Source organism: Prosopis cineraria, unplaced genomic scaffold (genome assembly GCF_029017545.1).
Source record: "Prosopis cineraria cultivar Desert tree isolate PC_DT_omini unplaced genomic scaffold, ASM2901754v1 PC1, whole genome shotgun sequence".
NCBI classification, from domain to species: Eukaryota; Viridiplantae; Streptophyta; class Magnoliopsida; order Fabales; family Fabaceae; genus Prosopis; species Prosopis cineraria.
Window position 1 is genome coordinate 6,951,182 of NW_026555332.1, and position 18,163 is coordinate 6,969,344.

The window sequence follows — 18,163 nt, forward strand, 5'->3', positions numbered from 1 at the left end:
TATGAACATTATTACTGAAATAAATTCTGGTCCTGCTCACATTCACCTTCATTCTGGAGCTTTCACAAAAAGCATGCAAACATTCTTTAATAGCCAGAGCCTGAGGCATTCAGGCCTCTGCAAACAATAAAATGTCATCGGCAAAAAATAATGGAATATGGGTGGTCTAGTCTTGCCTAACTTGATAGGCTGCCATTCCTACTTCACTATATTCTGTTGAATAATGTGGGCAAGACGTTCGATGCAAATCACAAAGAGATCAGGAGAAATAAGATCTCCTTCATAATTAGCTCCAAGATATGTTTGGGAACGTAAACTCATCTAAACAAGACCGGAGAAACTGCCAATTCACACGATCATATGCTTTCTCAAGGTTGATTTTGATGGCCATGAATCCTCCCCCCCCCCCCAATAATCCTCATAGAATGATTCACCTCCTGGGCAATGATAATATTTTCAGAGCTATGGCGGCCAGGGACGAAGCAGCATTGATTTGGTGAGATAATGCTCGGTTTCTAGAGGATTTTCTTCGGAATTAACACAAGTAATGTCTTATTGATCTCTGCAATAATCAACGGGTTAGAAAAATACATATTTTATAGTCTTACAAACGAAGGGTCCTACCACACTCCATTGATTTTGGTACAATAAAGCTCCAAACTCATTTGATCATGGAGCTTTCATAGCACCCATCTCCTTAATTGCCTCCTATATATCAGAATCCGTAATGTCTCCACCGAGGGAGATCAACTCTGATTCACTTATAGGGGAAAAGAGACTTTAACATTTAAGTGGGTAATAGACCCTGCTATCATCAATGAATAAATTGTGAGAAATAATTAATAGCCATACATTTAAGGATTTGCTCATCATAACTCCACAACCCCTAAAAATCAGATAAAGCTCCAAACTTATTAGCACGCTGTCTACTATTTGCCAAGCAATGAAAGTAACGTGAGTTTTCATCCCCTAGCAATGCCCAATTACTTCTAGCCTTCTTTGCCCATAAGATGCTATCTTGAATAATGACTTTCTCCAGTTCTAACCAGAGTTGCTCTTGAAGTTTCACAAGATGATCTTTATTTCCACCCTAAGTTAGTGCGCGGGTGATACCACCCAGTAGACAAATAAGCTTCCTTTTCCTTCGACCTGTGTGCCCAAAAACCTCACTATCCCACCGTTGATATTCCTAAGTAAATGAATCTAACTGCTCTGACCACTGGTCTTCCTCTTTCCACACACTCTTTGCAAAATCGTCAAACTGTTCATGAAGCACTCGGGATGCTGAAAATTGAAATGGTCTTTTCGACGAACCTGGTTATATTATTCTTTTATTATATATGTTAATTATTATGTTATTTGTATTGTTTATTTGTTTATATTTTTTATTTATTTTTACTTTATTTAATTTTGCATTACTTTGTAATACTTGGTTTAACCAAGAAAATTATGGAGTGTTTTCTCATAATTATCGATATTAAATTAAAAAAGCAAATCTAGATTGTTGCCATTCAAGTGATTTATTGAGTTTATTTTTTGAGTTTACACCTAGACCCATTTATTGTTTATTATAATATGAGTTTAACATGCTCTAATCAAATAACTTACGCGTGCAGTTGAGTTCTTATATTAGGGTGTTTCATGTCTTTATATTTATTTATTTATGTATTAAAGTTCAATTGATTAATCATATATATATATATATATATATAAGTATCATGTTAGTTGAGTATTATTAGTTATTTGAAGATACAAAGGTAATTAAAACAATTAAGAGTGATTGTCAGGATATTCCAATTTCTATTAGAACGAAACAACTTCTAGTATGAGACACGAAATAAAATTTAATTTTAAATTATTTTTTGAAATGAAATACGGGATGATAGTGTCCTAATCCCATGTAATCTCTTAAACTCTTTAAATTAGAAGTAAGGTTAATTTCAATACGTGGCAAGGTTAGTTTTGGAATTTTGTACCTTGTCTTTGTGAGGACGTGGATGAGATATTTTCACCGAAAACACCACGTGCTCCAATCAATAATGATGTGTCCCCTTCGCTGAAAGTCTGGAAAGTGTCACTCAATAATACTGAAATTTCCCTTCAACCATTCGTTGGGTGGATACCATTCTCCTTCTTTAGCTTCTTATTTTTAGTTTACATCTCATGGTCTTCCCATTATTGATTTATGCGACAGTACATTTATATGAAATTCAAAATAATGTTAATAACTCATAAATGAACCAAATCTACTTATTCAATAATTACTTTAATTATAATGATAGAATTTTATCAATGTTTTAAAATTATTCAAATATAATTCTTTTCAAAAATTTAGAACAACTTTCACAATTAGAACACCCTCCATATATGTTGCTCCCTCAAAAAATTTAGGATACTTGCAATTTGATGAGAGATGAGATTCGGTGTTTTCTAAATATCATATTACAAAACCCCTAACAACCATTTGATTAAATTAATAGTTATTATCATATTATGTGAAACACTTATTGAGTGAATAGGTTGTACCAATCACCAAATTTAAGTCCATAATATTCAATTTATTTTTTTAAAAAATTAATTTCTTTTACATATATGCATGCATGCGCGTGTGTACCGCTAGCATTTAAAAATGAAAAAACATCACATTTAAAAATTTGTCAAAAAATTTGTTCACAGACAAGAGATAATAACAAATTTCATTTAAGAAAGAATAAATTTATTTTTCATTTTAATAACAATCCATTCAATATTAATCTTTATATTAATAAATTTTTTATTAAATCTTTGAATATAATTCTCCTTTTAAAATTATCCTGACAGTTCAACTTCATAAGAATTATTTAGCATGTAAAATGAAATGAAATTTAAAAATTAAATAAGATATTTTTTTTATATGACAATTATATTCTTGAACTATACAATGTCACTGGCAAAAAAAAAAAAACTATACAACGTCAATGCATATAATAACTTTTATGGGTTCATGAAGTCTTAAAATTAAAAAAGAGTACCTAATAAAAATTTAATTACAATGATTTAAAATATAAAACTTGAAGTTGATAAAAAAATAAAAAATTCAAAAAATTATTATAATTTTTTTTGTCGATAAGAAGAATTATAACCAACGCAGTCATAATTTAACCAATATCAATTTTTCTCTTCCAGTTGTGTATCCGTTGGCTTCTACGGAATCTAACCGATATATTTTCCCCTTCTATTCGATGCGCGTCTTTCTCAGCCTTGGTGGTCTACAACAATGGCGTCTGAATCTCCTCGGAAAACTTTGCCTTCTGTCGACAAGGTTTTACTCCACTTTTCTGCTCTGGATGTAACGACTCTATTGTCGGATATTTCACGTTCAATATGTCCTTCGTCAATTGGTTTGGTTTCTGAACATATGAATTGTAGGAATAAGTGCTTGAAAATTGAACTGCTGTGAATTTTGGTTTATAACTATCTTTAAGATTTGTCTTGAATCATACTCAGAGAGAGAGAGAGAGAGAGAGAGAGTGTGTGTGTGTGTGTGTGTGTTTTATTTTTCTTGTCATTGAGCTCGATAGCTTCCGTTTTGTTTTCTTCGTTTTAAGCACGTCATTCGGCAATTTTGTGCTCTTCCTGGGGTAATATAGAGATTAATTGCATTTGAACTTTTTGGTTTTCCATCATTAAGGACCTAAGAACTTAAATACACAAGTATTAGTTATAAAATTCGGACAACTAGCCTATTAGAGACCATCTCATGCTCGAAATTTTAAGCAGAAAACTTCACACAAACAACCAAAGGCACATAAAGGCACATGCTGTTTTACTGGCAATCAAAATCATTGTTGCTTTTAGGTGGCTTTTCTTCTTCATATTTTGTTAGACACGTTTCTTTTTTCACCAGGAAATAACATCATCTCATGATAATGGCGGCGCTCAGGAGCCTCTTCTTCACGGGATTCATGGACCTGAAAACTATTCTGCCTATGCAGCAATCCTTCCGTATGTTTTATCATGCGTTGCTATTATCTTTCTGTGCGGATCAATTCTGGATGAAACTAGGTCAAATTTGTACATCTGACAATTATTTAAATGAATAATAGTGGCCGCTTTTAAACTCTGCAGTTAATTTTCTAACTCATGGTGGAAATATTTGCATATGAGGAGAAGGCTTGAAGATACAACGAGCTATTTATTATCATTTACATCCCTTCATTTAGTGATATCTTTGTGGTTTCATGTTCAGCTGAGCTATTTCATTTTATATGCTTGGTTATGGTTCATGTGTCTTAGCATCCTATTAATGGAAATAATTTTACTGTTAAAGTGTTAAGTCTTACTAAACAGCGAGTTTCAAGCTGGATTTCTATTGGCCAAGAAAGAAGCAAAATAACTATGTTTTATGAATTACAATATGGTTTTTCTTTTTCTTTTTCATTTTCCAATGCTTGTATTTATTTATTTACTTATCATTAGGACAAGGGGAAGGTACAGATACTGAAAGAATATAAAAGGAAGCAAAGTAGAACAAAAGAAGAAAGTCCACATTGATATGATCAAGCTTTCCAACCTTTCGACATATTAAAGAATAGTGTGCCCTGAGTATAACCATTGGCCAAACATCATAAAAAGGCCCAGAAAACCATCTATGCCATAGAAGATGCAAGGGAAAGAATAGTGTGCCCTGAGCATAACCATAGTGGTTCTTTGGTCCAGTCAAGTGCATTAAATATATGAAAGCAAATGAAATCCATAAAACTTTTTCCAGCTTTTCTAATTGTTTTATTTAAAATCTCAGATTTCTTTTCCCTGCATTTGGAGGGCTACTTTATGGCTATGATATTGGTGCCACATCGTGTGCGACAATTTCTATCCAGGTAGATGATTTTTTGATGTTTCTGTAAATTTTTATTTGGTAAAATGTCATCTGTAGTTCTCTGTGCTTTTTATTGATATAGGAGGACTGTTTGTCCTCCATAGCTGCACTGCTTTTGAAAGAAAAAAAAGACAAACAAAACAACAACAACAACAACAACAAGCCTTTATCTCACTAGGTGGGGTCGGCTACATGGATTGCAAGACGTCATTGTGCTCTATCATTTATCAAGCTTTTAGGAATATATTAATTAAGAGATCGCGTTCAACAACTTCCAAGAGTGTTCTCTTAGGCCTTCCTCTATCTCTCTTAATCGGACTCAAAGTTATATGTTCCATTCTTCTCACTGGTGCCTCCCTTGGTCTTCTTTGTACATGCCCAAACCATCTCAACCGATTTTCTACCATTTTTTCTCAATAGGTGCCACTCTCACTTTTTCGCGTACGTGTTCATTTCGAATTTTATCTTTACGTGTATGTCCGCACATCCATCGTAACATTCTCATCTTTGCTACTCCAACTTTATACTTTTGCTGTCCCGTTAGAGCCTAGCATTCACTACTATATAATATTGCCGGTCTGATAGCAGTGCGATCAAACTTTCCTTTAAGTTTATTAGGCACCTTACGGTCGCAAATAACTCCTTTAGCTTTTCTTCAATTAAACCACCCAGCTTGAATTCTATGTGAAATATCTCCACTAATTTTGCCACATTTTGAATAATGGCTCCCAAATATCTAAACTTTTCCACTTGAGGTATACTTTGATTTCTCAATTTCACTTCCAAATTATTTTTGAATAGTCCTTTACCAAATTTACAATATAAATATTCCGTCTTACTTCTACTCAGACGAAAACCTTTTGACTCCAATGTCCTCCTCCATAGCTCAAGTTTGCAATTAACCTCTTCTCTTGTCTTTACTATAAGAATTATATCATCCGCGAAGAGCATACATTTCGGAATTTCCCCTTGAATATGTTCTGTCAAAACATTTAAGATCAAGTTAAACAAATAAGGACTCAGAGATGATCTCTGATGTAATCCAATCTTTATAGGAAAATCCTTTGTTTGACCACTAGGCGTTCTTATACTAGTTTTTACCCTCTCATACATATCTTGTATGGCTTTAATATAAGCAATCCGTGCTCCCTTTTTTTCTAACGCTTTCCAAAGCACTTTTCTTGATATACGGTCATAAGCTTTTTCCAAATCAATAAAAACCATGTGTAGATCTTTATCTTTATAATGATACTTTTCCATTAATCCCCTTAGTAGATAAATCGCCTCTGTAGTTGATCTACCTGGCATAAAACCAAACTGATTCTCAAAAATACTTGTCTCCAATCTCAACCTGTACTCAATTACTTTCTCCCACAATTTCATTGTGTGGCTCATGAGTTTAATCCCTCTATAGTTAGTACAATTCTGAATATCTCCTTTATTTTTATAAATAGGAATTAATGTACTTCTCTTCCACTCATCAGGCATTTTCTTTGACCGTAAAATCACATTAAATAACTTAGTTAACTATCTCACCCCTTCTTCACCTAAACATTTCCACGCTTCGATAGATATACAATCAGGTGGGTGATTTTTATTTTCATACAGATTCAAACACCAAATGGTGGCAGGAAGCATGCTGATTTAGCATATTTTTGCTGTTACCTATAAAGGCAAAAGTAATCAGTTTGTTGTATGCTAAATTAAATCAAGTGGGAAAACGACGAGTAAATTAAAGTTGGGTGTTTACTTTTTCCTTCCCCAAGAAAGTTAATGGATCCTATACCAACTCTAGTTTTGGGTGATAATTAGAAAATTCACTTTTCATATATAGGCCAATAGCTGTAGGAAAAATCGTCAGAAATAGTCTTGTAATACTGAGTGAGTTGAGTGGTATTTCCTCTTCATTCATATTAATTTAGCTTAATTTTTTAGGTAGAAGTTTCTTGGTAATCATGCTACTTGATGTTTTCGATTTTTTGTTCACTAATCTTTAAGAATAACATGCTATAGAGATTATGAAAACTCACATGAATCTTTTTGATTTTTCACTTAACTATTATCTCTATTTTTTGCAGTCACCAACTTTAAGTGGGACATCATGGTATAACTTGAGTTTTGTTGAAATAGGTCTCATTGTAAGTTACAAGTTGGCTCCAACTTTTTTTTTTTTCTTGTTTTTCATAGATGTGGCTAGATTCTCCCTTTACTCTTGTTCTGATTCAATATATTTATTATTTTGTTTTTCACAACTGAGAATAAGACCCTGGCACTCATGTTTTGTTTTCAAACTGATGATAACTTTTGCAGACTAGTGGATCATTATATGGGGCTTTGGCCGGCTCTGTGCTGGCCTTCAATGTTGCTGACTTCTTAGGTGATGTGACCATTCTAATAATAATAAGTCTATATACATTTTCCATATTTTTCTGTCCCAGTAATTTTTAAGTGACGAATTGGATGTGAAGGTAGAAAGAGGGAATTAATTGTGGCTGCATCTCTCTATCTTGTTGGAGCACTTATAACAGCACTAGCTATTGGTTTTCCTATTGTGGTGATCGGACGCTTTGTGTATGGTATGGGGATAGGACTGGTACGCCTTTCTTAAATCAAATGATCCTTTTAAGCTCATAGATGCTTTGTTACTTGATAAAATAGAAATACAAATAATATGGTTGTACATGTGATCATATTCCCCATACCAGTTGCAGGCTAAACATGTGATACACACAGAATAAATATAGAATCTTGCTATTGTGATGATCTAAGTATTACTTTTAAACTGGGACAGAGTACCCTGACTACCCTCTGTATGTGTGTGTATATATATATATTCTGCTAAGAGCAATTGGGTCTATACACTTAGTTATCAGGAGCTAATTCTCATGTAGCTAATATCCCTTTGGTAACTGCTAATGACAATTAACAATTATTCCCTCATAAAGCAATCCTTGTCCACAAGGTCAGATGAAAGAGAAAAGACTAAGCAATGAGAAAATAAGGGAACTGCTCCCAGATGGAGGAAAGGGGTCCTCATGTTGCATCTTCTGGGTTAGAATACCTCCAATGGATTAAAACTTGGGTCGATGATAGGTTTGCCTCATGTCTCGAGAGAACCCCTCATGTCTTTTATGGACCCCATTGGTCCTTAGCACCTAACAACCATCTGCCATTGGCAAACTAACTAATTAACAGCCATAACCATTATAACTGCCTTGACTACCATTTCTTATTCATTTTACTATTATCATATTGAAGCAACAGAATTAGGAAGTTTGTTTTTGATGACTTGCATCCTTAGTAGCTTGTAAATAAATGATGACAAGATATATGCTATAAACGAATTGAATAGAATTGGGTTTTCCATTTTCTCTATACCAGGTGTAATACTTACATTAAGCATATAAATATGGGATCCTTTGCATAATTATCACAGTTTTTATTCTGCACTCGCATATAAATATACAGCAACAAGAAGTCTTATTCCGCTATGTGGGGCATATAAATATATAACTTGGACAAAAATTCTTGAAGAATTTTTTAAATGTCAATACATCTCTAATGTTATGTTCATTCCAAAATATAAGTTACACTTTAACTGTTCTCCACATTTAAGTAATCCTATTGGTATCATCATTTTTTGAGCATACAAATACGGGATTTGAGTATTTGACTATTCAGAAAAGTAATACAGAGAATTGGCTTGTGCCAGAAAGATAACAGTAAGTACAGATTATATTTACTTGTTACGACACTTCTTTTTCTAAAATACAATTTTATAAAGAAAAAGATTAAAAGATATGTGTTCATATATTTTAATGCTGTCTATGCAATTCTAAGCTGGATATGAAACTTTTCATCTCTTTTAGGCCATGCATGCTGCTCCAATATATATTTCTGAGACAGCTCCAACTCAGATACGAGGTCTATTAGTTTCTCTCAAAGAGTTCTTTATAGTTCTTGGAATGATAGTAAGTTCTTTATCTCTTCCCTGATCTAAATATGCAATGAAGTTTGCCCATGGCATTACCTTTTATGATGCTTTGCATCATCCCTTCTCTTGTTCTAGAGCATTATAATTTGTCATATAGACTTCCCCCCTAAATGTCTGCCTGCATTGCAAGTGGTAAATGTCCAGAATCTTATGCAGGTAGGCTTTGGGTTTGGTAGTATTCTTGTTGACATGGTTTCTGGCTGGCGCTATATGTATGGTGCTAGTACTCCAATTGCTGTGATAATGGGAATTGGCATGTGTTGGCTTCCACATTCTCCTAGGTGGTTACTTTTACGTGCTATACAAAGAAAGGGATATGACCAACACTTAAAGGAGGCTGCAATTCTTTCTTTGAACCGCCTTAGGGGTCCAGCTATTGGTGACTCTGCTCCTCAACTAGTAGAGGAGATTATGGCTGAGCTTTATTATGTAGGTGAAGAGAAAGAAGTCACAATTGGGGAGATTTTCCAAGGAAAATGCTTCAAAGCTGTTGTGATTGGTGCAGGACTGCTTTTGTTTCAGCAGGTAATTATATTCCTTAAGAAACAGAATACAAATGATTGAAGATGCCTGGAGTTGGTGTGCTTATAAAGTGGAATTCATGACAGATCACTGGACAACCAAGTGTCCTCTATTACGCTGCATCAATCCTTCAGGTATTAAGACAATCTAGTTGGAGGGAGGGAACTCAGTGAAAATTAACAAAGAGCCTATCTTTTAACAATACATCATAGTAGTTTGCCTGCGTTGTACTTTAATTAAACCTGTTACTGGTAGAGTGCAGGATTCTCTGCAGCCCATGATGCTACTCGAGTCTCTATTCTGCTTGCCTTACTGAAGGTAGACACATCGTTTTTCTTATCATGTTAATTCAAATTGTATTTTATATTTTATGCTTTTGCTGACAGTCTCATGTAGTGTGTAAGTGAAGTTTCTATTAGCATGCTAAACTATTAAGCTGTATATGAAATGTCAGTCTAAACTGTAAATTCCATGCATGCGACTTGTCATTGAGTACTTTTAAGGTGTCATAAAGACTTTAGACTGGGTCTTTTTTTGTGGATGGGAGCCGGGGGGTGCATATGCAAAATTCATGTTCAGAACTAGAAAAGAATGCTGAAACAAAAATTCCATATTTTTGTAACAAAAAAAAAAAATCAATATTTTCTTTCTTTTATTCTCTCTCACTCTCTCTCATGTTTTATTCATTTTCAACTTTTCCTCTCTCTCAGCTATAAATTTCCTTTTGATTTCAAAAAATAATGATAAAGCTGTGTTGGCAATTTAGATTTTTTTATGCTTCAAATGTATCTGAAATACAAAACGAAGTCTTTCTAGTTAACTTGGTTTTTTTACTGTCTGTAGTCATCTACGAAAACAGACAAAGGATGATTTTTCTCCCTTCCACCCCTATAGAAGACACTTAACTCTGTTGTTTCCATATTTGTTTGTGTAGTTAATTATGACTGCTGCTGCTGTCGTCGTTGTTGATAGTCTTGGAAGGAGACCTTTACTGCTTGGAGGGGTTTCAGGGATGGTAAGTCCTTTGGTATTGACAGTTTCCTGAGATTGGAAAGTTTTCTATTTTCTATTCCCTTGCGCTTGATGGCAATTACTGTCTCTAAATAAAGAAAATGGAATCATCAAGGCACAAGATTTTCAAAGGCTAGAAATCTTCCATATTTTTTTTTAACTCATAAATGGTGTTTTCTGATTGACAGGTTATAGCCTTGTTCCTTCTGGGTTCATATTACTTGTTTCTGAATGATGCATTGACTGTTGCCATAGTTGGTCTTCTGCTGTATGTGGGGTGTTATCAGGTATATAAAGTTTATAAATATTTTTTGTATTGTTTTGCGTTTTGATTCCTGTTACAATTTATCATTCTTTAACTGCTTCTGTATTATTGTTATGATGATGATGATGATGACTGATCAAATTAGGACTTTAGGAAGGTAAGTTGGTTTGTCAAATTGAAAAGGAGTGAAGGGCGAAAGAGGAACTGGAGAGATATTCAATTATTCAGACCCCCAACAAAAAAAAAAAAAAAAAAAAAAAAACCCACAAGAGAAAACGGGAAAAGGAAAACAGTCAATTCTGAACATTGAAGAAACCTTCTTTCACCAAAATCAGAATTATGAATTAATTGTCATCAATGATGAAGAATGGAACATATTGTTAAAAGATCAGCAGTAACAGATTAAGATATTAGATGGAATGGGTGTGATAAAGATCTCTGTTATATTTAGTGATAAATACTTGATGAGAGTTCGCAGCAGGCTTTAGACACTGGGCTTACTACACAGTAAGACTGGACCACCTGGATGGAGTTGGGTCTAATTTCCACAGCAGATTCACCTGAGGGGAAAAATGGAGAAGAGAGAAAGAGAGCAGAGCAAAGAAATTTTTCAGTGTCTTCTGTAACTCACAAAAGCCCTTTTATTAAAGTGGGTCTAAACATGTGTTAACGTTTATGGAGACTGATTTTCTATACCTTCCACTATCTACAATATCTTGATTATTTTAATAAAATAATCAAGATTAACTTAAATTAATTTGAATTTGAGTCAAAACAAATTCTGACTATGTTAATTAAACTAAATTAATATTAACATCTAATGTCAATTAATTTAATATAACTGATCAATCGACCTTTCACTTGGCCTTTGTAAATTATTATTAACATCAAGGGAGGACTTTAATTAAGCCCGACAATCTCATATAAAGCATTGATACAAAAGAAACATGATTGTGATTTTTTTTTTTTTTTGGTTATGCTGCGATCTTGTTCTTTGGTTATTAAGCTTGTGGACTTCAAATATTGAGCAAGTAGCAGAAGAGCAAAAGCATGGCAGTGAATCTAGTGAGGGACTAGTGGTATTCCTGTTGCTATAAGTGTCCTGGTTTTGTCAGTTGCTTATGTCTCATATGAGTGGGCTTTAATTCATTTTGCAAACAAGGATGCATCTAAATCTTCTCTTTCAAGTTGATTGACTATGGCAGTCATAAACACTATACCCAGCATCACCCGCAAACACTTGCGAAATGGGATTCCTCTATGTCATCGTTCTATCATAAGGGTTGCTTGAACTGTATTGGAACCCTCATTTGAACTTAGCCGTCTGGGTTTCATATGTTACATCCTTTACTTCAAATCTGTATGTCATATAACTTCATAGTTCATTGTGTTCTTGCAGATATCCTTTGGTCCAATAGGGTGGCTTATGATATCAGAGGTTTTCCCATTGCGCCTAAGAGGGGAGGACTCAGTATAGCAATACTTGTCAATTTTGGAGCCAATGCTCTCGTCACCTTTGCCTTTTCTCCATTAAAGGTGATGAGATCTTCAACCTTTTAATTTTACTACTGGTTCTGAAGTTGCTTTGTCATCATTGAGATGTCTCAATTTTAAGGCAATTGCAATGCAAAATCTTTCACGAAGAACTAATTTTATGCTTTTTCTTGAACAATTCTAACTCTTATTTAGATTCAACGAAAGTTGATCTCTAGCTATAGTGTGATGATCTGTGAGGACCAAATTTGAAAGGAAAGACATTAAAGCCATCATTCTACAGTTTAGGGACATAATTTGTATTTTAACCTATGAAACTTCGACTAGTTACTGCCAGATGAGTTCTGTTGAATCAGGATAATGTATGTCTGGTTAAGCATCGAGGCCTTTAAACTTATTTGTCTCAAACTCTGATGCCACAAGAGCAATTTAAAGACCACTATTTGTGTTAAGTGGAACTATTAAACTTGTAAAACATGCTGCATGTAATGGCCGAATCATTTTAAATTTGGTCAATCATACAAGAAAACTGAACACGCCACTTAACTGAGTCTTCATACTCTGACATTTGGTAGATCTATGGAGAGCAAGGCATATCGAGAGGTCGAGTATTTTGACCTTTAGATATCTTTTGAGTTTCGACATACTCAGAAGCTTTTCATCACATTTTTATTTTCAAAACATTCATGCAATGTCTTGTAGGTAGAAGAAAACACTTTTCCATATACCAAACAGGGAATAACCTCGAAACTTTCCATATAATTGTATTGTACCTGACATTCATGTTTTTTCTTTTTTCTTTTTAAATATGAAAAGGAATCTCATTCAACAGAAAGTAATAACACTATACACAGAACACCTAACAAAAGCAAAGGCAAAAAACCAACGCCTGACATTCATGTATGAGCATTGCTCTAATGTTGTGAGTTTCATGACAGGCATTGCTGGGAGCTGGAATGCTGTTCTACATATTTTGTGTGATAGGCCTTTGCTCTCTTGTCTTTATATACTTTGTTGTACCAGAAACCAAGGGCCTTACGCTTGAAGAGATTGAGGCCAAATGCCTGTAGCACCCGTATCCTCGCATTTGGAAGAACTACGTTTCTGTGCTTGTTATTGTGAGAGTTCAACAGCAAAATTGATCTTCATCAATTTGTTGTGTGGAGATGGGACAGTCAAATTATTTTCACAAAGGTTTTGTGAATGCATATAATATGATATATTTAATGGGAAACGTAAAAAATGTTTGTATCGAGGTTTTTTTTTTTTTTTTTCGTTTTGTATTAAGTTAGGATATATGTTTCACCCACAATTTTATTCTTTTGTATCATATACTTTGTCTCTTTGAATTAATGACATAAACAAATTAATTTAGTCAGACCACAAATAGTGTTGTAAAGTTTCCAACTCCTCTGTAAAACTTATGATGCATTTTATCGAGTAATGTAATAATTATATGTTAATCAGGTGGATTTTTTGAATTGCATGGAACTTGGTGAATGAGTTGTACCATTTATAATTTATGAATAAATATAATTTATTGTAAATTTTATATTTATAGTACTGCAATGCTCAATTTCTCTAAAATTTCCAACTTTTTCTAAATCATATGATGCATTTTATTGAATGGTGAAAAACAAGTGAATAATGATTATAAAATATTTTAGGTGAATATTGTAGGCCATATGAAACTTGAAAAATGAGTTCTACCAGTTATAACTTTTAAATGAAATGATTTATTATACTCCCTTCGTCCTAATTATAAATACTTTTTAAATAGATTGTTATTTCAAAATATAAAACACTTTAAAAAAATTAACGTTTTATTAAATATATTTATTTTAATATTACCTTTTCTCTCTCTATTTAATACTAATTAAGTGTAGATTTAAAATTATTAATGAAGGATATTTTTGAAAGTTTATATTTTTATTTTAAAAAAAAATAAAATTGTTAAATATATTTAATAAGGTTTATTGATGTGTAAAATTTTATGTAAAATATTTTATAATATAAGATAGAAGGAGTAGTTTTTTTGGCCAATGTGAATATTATATTTATATTGATATTAATAATGATTATCAATAGTTCATTTGTCAAACCCAACAAAGTAATAATTCAAAGATTAATAGTTAAAATTGTAATCAAATTATCTCCCCTCTATTATATTTACTATCAGATGGTTACTAGCTATTTTTTTATTTTTTCAAAGTAATTTTCTTAATTATTACAATAAAATTATTTTAAATTATGTAAATGATTAAATGCTCTTAATTTAAATATCAATTACTATTCACACATTTTATTCTAAGATTCATAATTTTTATTCTTAAAATTACAAGAATTTAACAATTATTTACAAATTTGAATTTAAAATTCTGATATTTTTCAAGTGGTGCAAATATGAATTGTCATTTACAAATTTAATTTTAAGATTTACAAATTTTCCTCCTAAAATCATAAGAATACAATAGCAATTTGTAAGTTTAAATTTCAAGTAATTTAATTATTCATATTAATTTTTTAATGACAGAAAAATATCTAAAAACTTTAGGAGAGTTATAACATTTTTATTGATCAAAATATTATTTTTATAATTCAAAAAAATTTATTATTATTTTTCCACAAAGGATTATAAAGGCTTTATAATAAGGTAGGCATGGGACTCACAATATAAAATAAGTAGTGAATATGGAACCAATATTAAAAAATAATTTTTTTAAATCATAATATACAACATTTTTTAAAAGTTTTACTTGATTTAAAACATAGGGTATTGAATAATTTATATAATTGTATAGATAAGTGTGGTTTAAAATTTGTAAGTAATTTTATTTATTTATCTCCTATATATTTTATCAATATTGAAAATTTTAATCTTCTACTTATTTTTAAAATTAAATTCATTAAAATCTTCGTTGATCTTTATTCAATTATATTGCAATTGAAAATTAATATTATAGAATCTAGTTTTATTTACTTATTTTTGAGTGAATCTAATTTTATGAAAAAGGGTGAAGTGAAAACACCAGTTGAAGAGTTTATTGGAGGCAGGTACAACCAACGAAATAGAGAAGGTTAAATGCGCTAGCGGGTCTGGCCTTTAGGGTTTGTGAAGTTCGTTGGCGAGAAAGCAAAAGCAAATATGGCCAAATTCAATGTTGTGCAGAAGAAAAGGAGAGCCCTACTATCAGAGAAGAAGAGACAGCTTCATGGCGACCCTAACACCGGCAAGCTTAAGAACAAGTACCAACCTCTTTCCATCTCCGGCAAACGAAAGCGGAAGCTCTTCAAAAAATGGCGCCGAGTACTCTCTTTTCCTCCCTCTTTCTCTGTTTTTTTTTTTTAATTTTGCCTAATCAACTGATATTGTCTTAACTTCCGTATAATCATCCTGTATTTGATGTTGCATTAGCTCATTATTGTGTTTTGAATTAATTGAAGGAGCAAAAGGAAGCTCTGGAGAAAGGCCTGGTAACCATGGAAGATGTAGAGATGGCAGTAGCTGAAGCTGAAGGTAACATACATTGACATTATGTTTCAGCTTTGTTTTGATGATTATGTTTTAAAATCGTGGAATGCGTCTTTGCTGTATATATTGAGACAGATTATGTATCTTTCAATTGGTATCATCTGATGAATTCCCAAATGACCATAGAATGTTCTGAAGTGTTACTGTCAAGGACAAATTCTTTTCATTTGTTTTGGATGATACTACTGTATTAGCTTGTAAATTTGTTGGCCTTATATTATCATGCTGGAGGCTATTAAAGCCTAAGGGATAACTATCATGTCCTGTTTTGGTTCTCTGACTTCTTTGTACTCCAAGGGTTAAATTTTTCCTAAATTGTGGTAAGCAATAGAATGATTTGGTTTTCACTTATTTTTTTATTTTTTATTTTTGGGGTTTCTTTGAATGATGTTATAGATTATGGTTACTTAATTCTTTCACTTGAATTGCAGTAACTAATTTAAATCATCATAAGTTTTGTGTATTTGATTCATGCCTTCTCCAATATCAAAGTGGCATCATTAAAGACCAAGTCCTCAGACATTTCTATCACCCATTGCTTCCAACCTGCAACTCCCTGTCTCCCTACTAGCATCGATGTCATTTCAAGTTAAAAAACATAGAAACGTTGTGAGAAAATTCAAAATAATAGAAAAATTCTGAGAGTTTTGCAAATAGAGCTCTCTTAGTTACTTGAATAAGGATTCGAGCTAGGTCTTTTGAAGAGTTCGTGCATGATGACTCTTGAATAAAGCTCTTTAATTCAAATCTCTCTCCACAATGTGAGAATGCAGACCTCAAAGTAATAAATTTTCTCTATTATATGTGCTCTTTCAATTTATATAAAGGATATTACACCTCCAGATGTTATACATTGATTTTAACAGGTGTCATCATAGCATTCTTTTGTCAATGATAAAGCATTACAGTTTACATAATCATTGTGATTACAACTTCTAGCATGTGAGAGACATTCCAAGCCAGAAAAACACTCTTTCGTTTTCCAAAATCTATCCAGAGCTATTTCGGTGAACTACATCTAACTTCACCCTTGAATGAAGTTGATAATGTATTTATAAACTGAAAAAATATTATGACAAATGCTATTTGCTTCCTTTATGTTTATGGTGTTACCTCTACAATGAGCAGTATATCCCCGATCCCATCATAGCTGTAGTTTGTTTCTAATGGGGACAGAACGGATGCTTTTTCTTAGTTGTAATTGGTTTGTTAAGCTGATGATGGAAAACATATTTGATGGTTTTCTTCAAGCTGATGTTCAATTTTGCTAGTAGGGGGTTCCCAATCACAAGATAGTAGCAAACCGTCCAGAAAGATTCACTTGAAGAAGAGCGTAAAACTTAAACAGGTGAAGCATAAAGGTAAGATTCTCATTTTAGCATGCTATTATTCCATCTCCAGCAGGCTGGATATATTCTAAGTAGATAGAAAGATGAAGCTATGTACAATTGGTTCAAGACATCTTTGTTGTCAGTCATGTACAGTTGGCATAATGTTGATTCACTTTGTTGAGGAAAGAATTAATGGAGCATAATTTTATTTTTCCCCCTTAAAGAAGAGATGGGACGGAACTGTTATGTTGGTAATAGAACATCGCATAGGAGTATGAGATGTCAAATTTCATATCTTCTTCTCTTCCAATGTTTTGACTGATGCCTGTGGTGCCTTCTTACAGGTAAGAATAAAAGAAAACCTTCGGTGCCAGCCGCTGATGTTTCAGGTGACGCCATGGTGGAATAGATATGCAATGTTTGGTATGATACTTGGAAATTTTGTAAGAATTTTTTCTTTTTAGTTTTCCCTTGATGGGAAGCTACGTTAAAGTTGGGGTGTGACTGAAACTAACCAGGGTTAAAATATTGTAATGTTGCATCCAAGTAACTAGATTGACAGTCCCTCAGAAAGGGGAAATGAAAATTATGGCTCTCAATAGTTTAGGCTAATCTATGCCATTTATTTCCGGTCATTCTGATGTCCGGTCAAAATCTAATGCTGCATTGAAATAGTTTTTGTCCTTTTCACCGCTTCCTCTTCTTGGAACTTGGCTTATGGGATGTTACTGGAACTAACCAATAACAAGTAGCAAATCTAACTCAACAAAGAGCCTTTTTGATTGATATTATAATCGATTTTGGGGCCCAAATAATCAATTTTTTTAAAAAGTACCCGAACAGCAAAAAAAGTTGATAATTAATTATTGAGATAAAATCATGTTTTGAAATAAGTTTTGAAAAGTTATTTATAAATTTAATTTTACTGTTAAATAATATATTTTATTTTTTAAAATAAAATTTAACAAATTTAATAATATTAAATATAATCTTTTCAATAATTTAATTTTGAAAAGTAATATTTTTATATTAATTTATATAGTTAAAATTAATTTTAATATTTAAACACATTGTGTTATAATATAATTAATTATAATTAAAGTGAATCAATATTAATCAATTATTTTTTATAATTAATTATATTCAATTGAAATTT

The 18,163-nt window shown here is 32.5% G+C and overlaps 1 protein-coding gene and 1 pseudogene across 2 annotated transcripts; both read left to right on the forward strand.

Annotated features, from left to right (window-relative positions):
• Positions 1-3,158: 3,158 nt before the first annotated feature.
• Positions 3,159-13,533, forward strand: LOC129292917 (D-xylose-proton symporter-like 2; annotated as a pseudogene).
• A 1,670-nt stretch (positions 13,534-15,203) lies between these two features.
• Positions 15,204-17,681, forward strand: LOC129292494 (uncharacterized). 2 transcript variants are annotated; one of them, XM_054930047.1, is made up of 4 exons: positions 15,204-15,451; positions 15,589-15,661; positions 16,948-17,037; positions 17,352-17,681. In XM_054930047.1, the coding sequence occupies exons 1-4, from the start codon at positions 15,290-15,292 to the stop codon at positions 17,414-17,416; spliced, it is 390 nt and encodes a 129-aa protein (XP_054786022.1). In that variant the 5' UTR covers positions 15,204-15,289; the 3' UTR covers positions 17,417-17,681. The 2 variants fall into 2 exon arrangements, with proteins under 2 accessions (XP_054786022.1, XP_054786030.1); XM_054930055.1 differs by having other exon boundaries at positions 16,951-17,037.
• Positions 17,682-18,163: the final 482 nt, after the last annotated feature.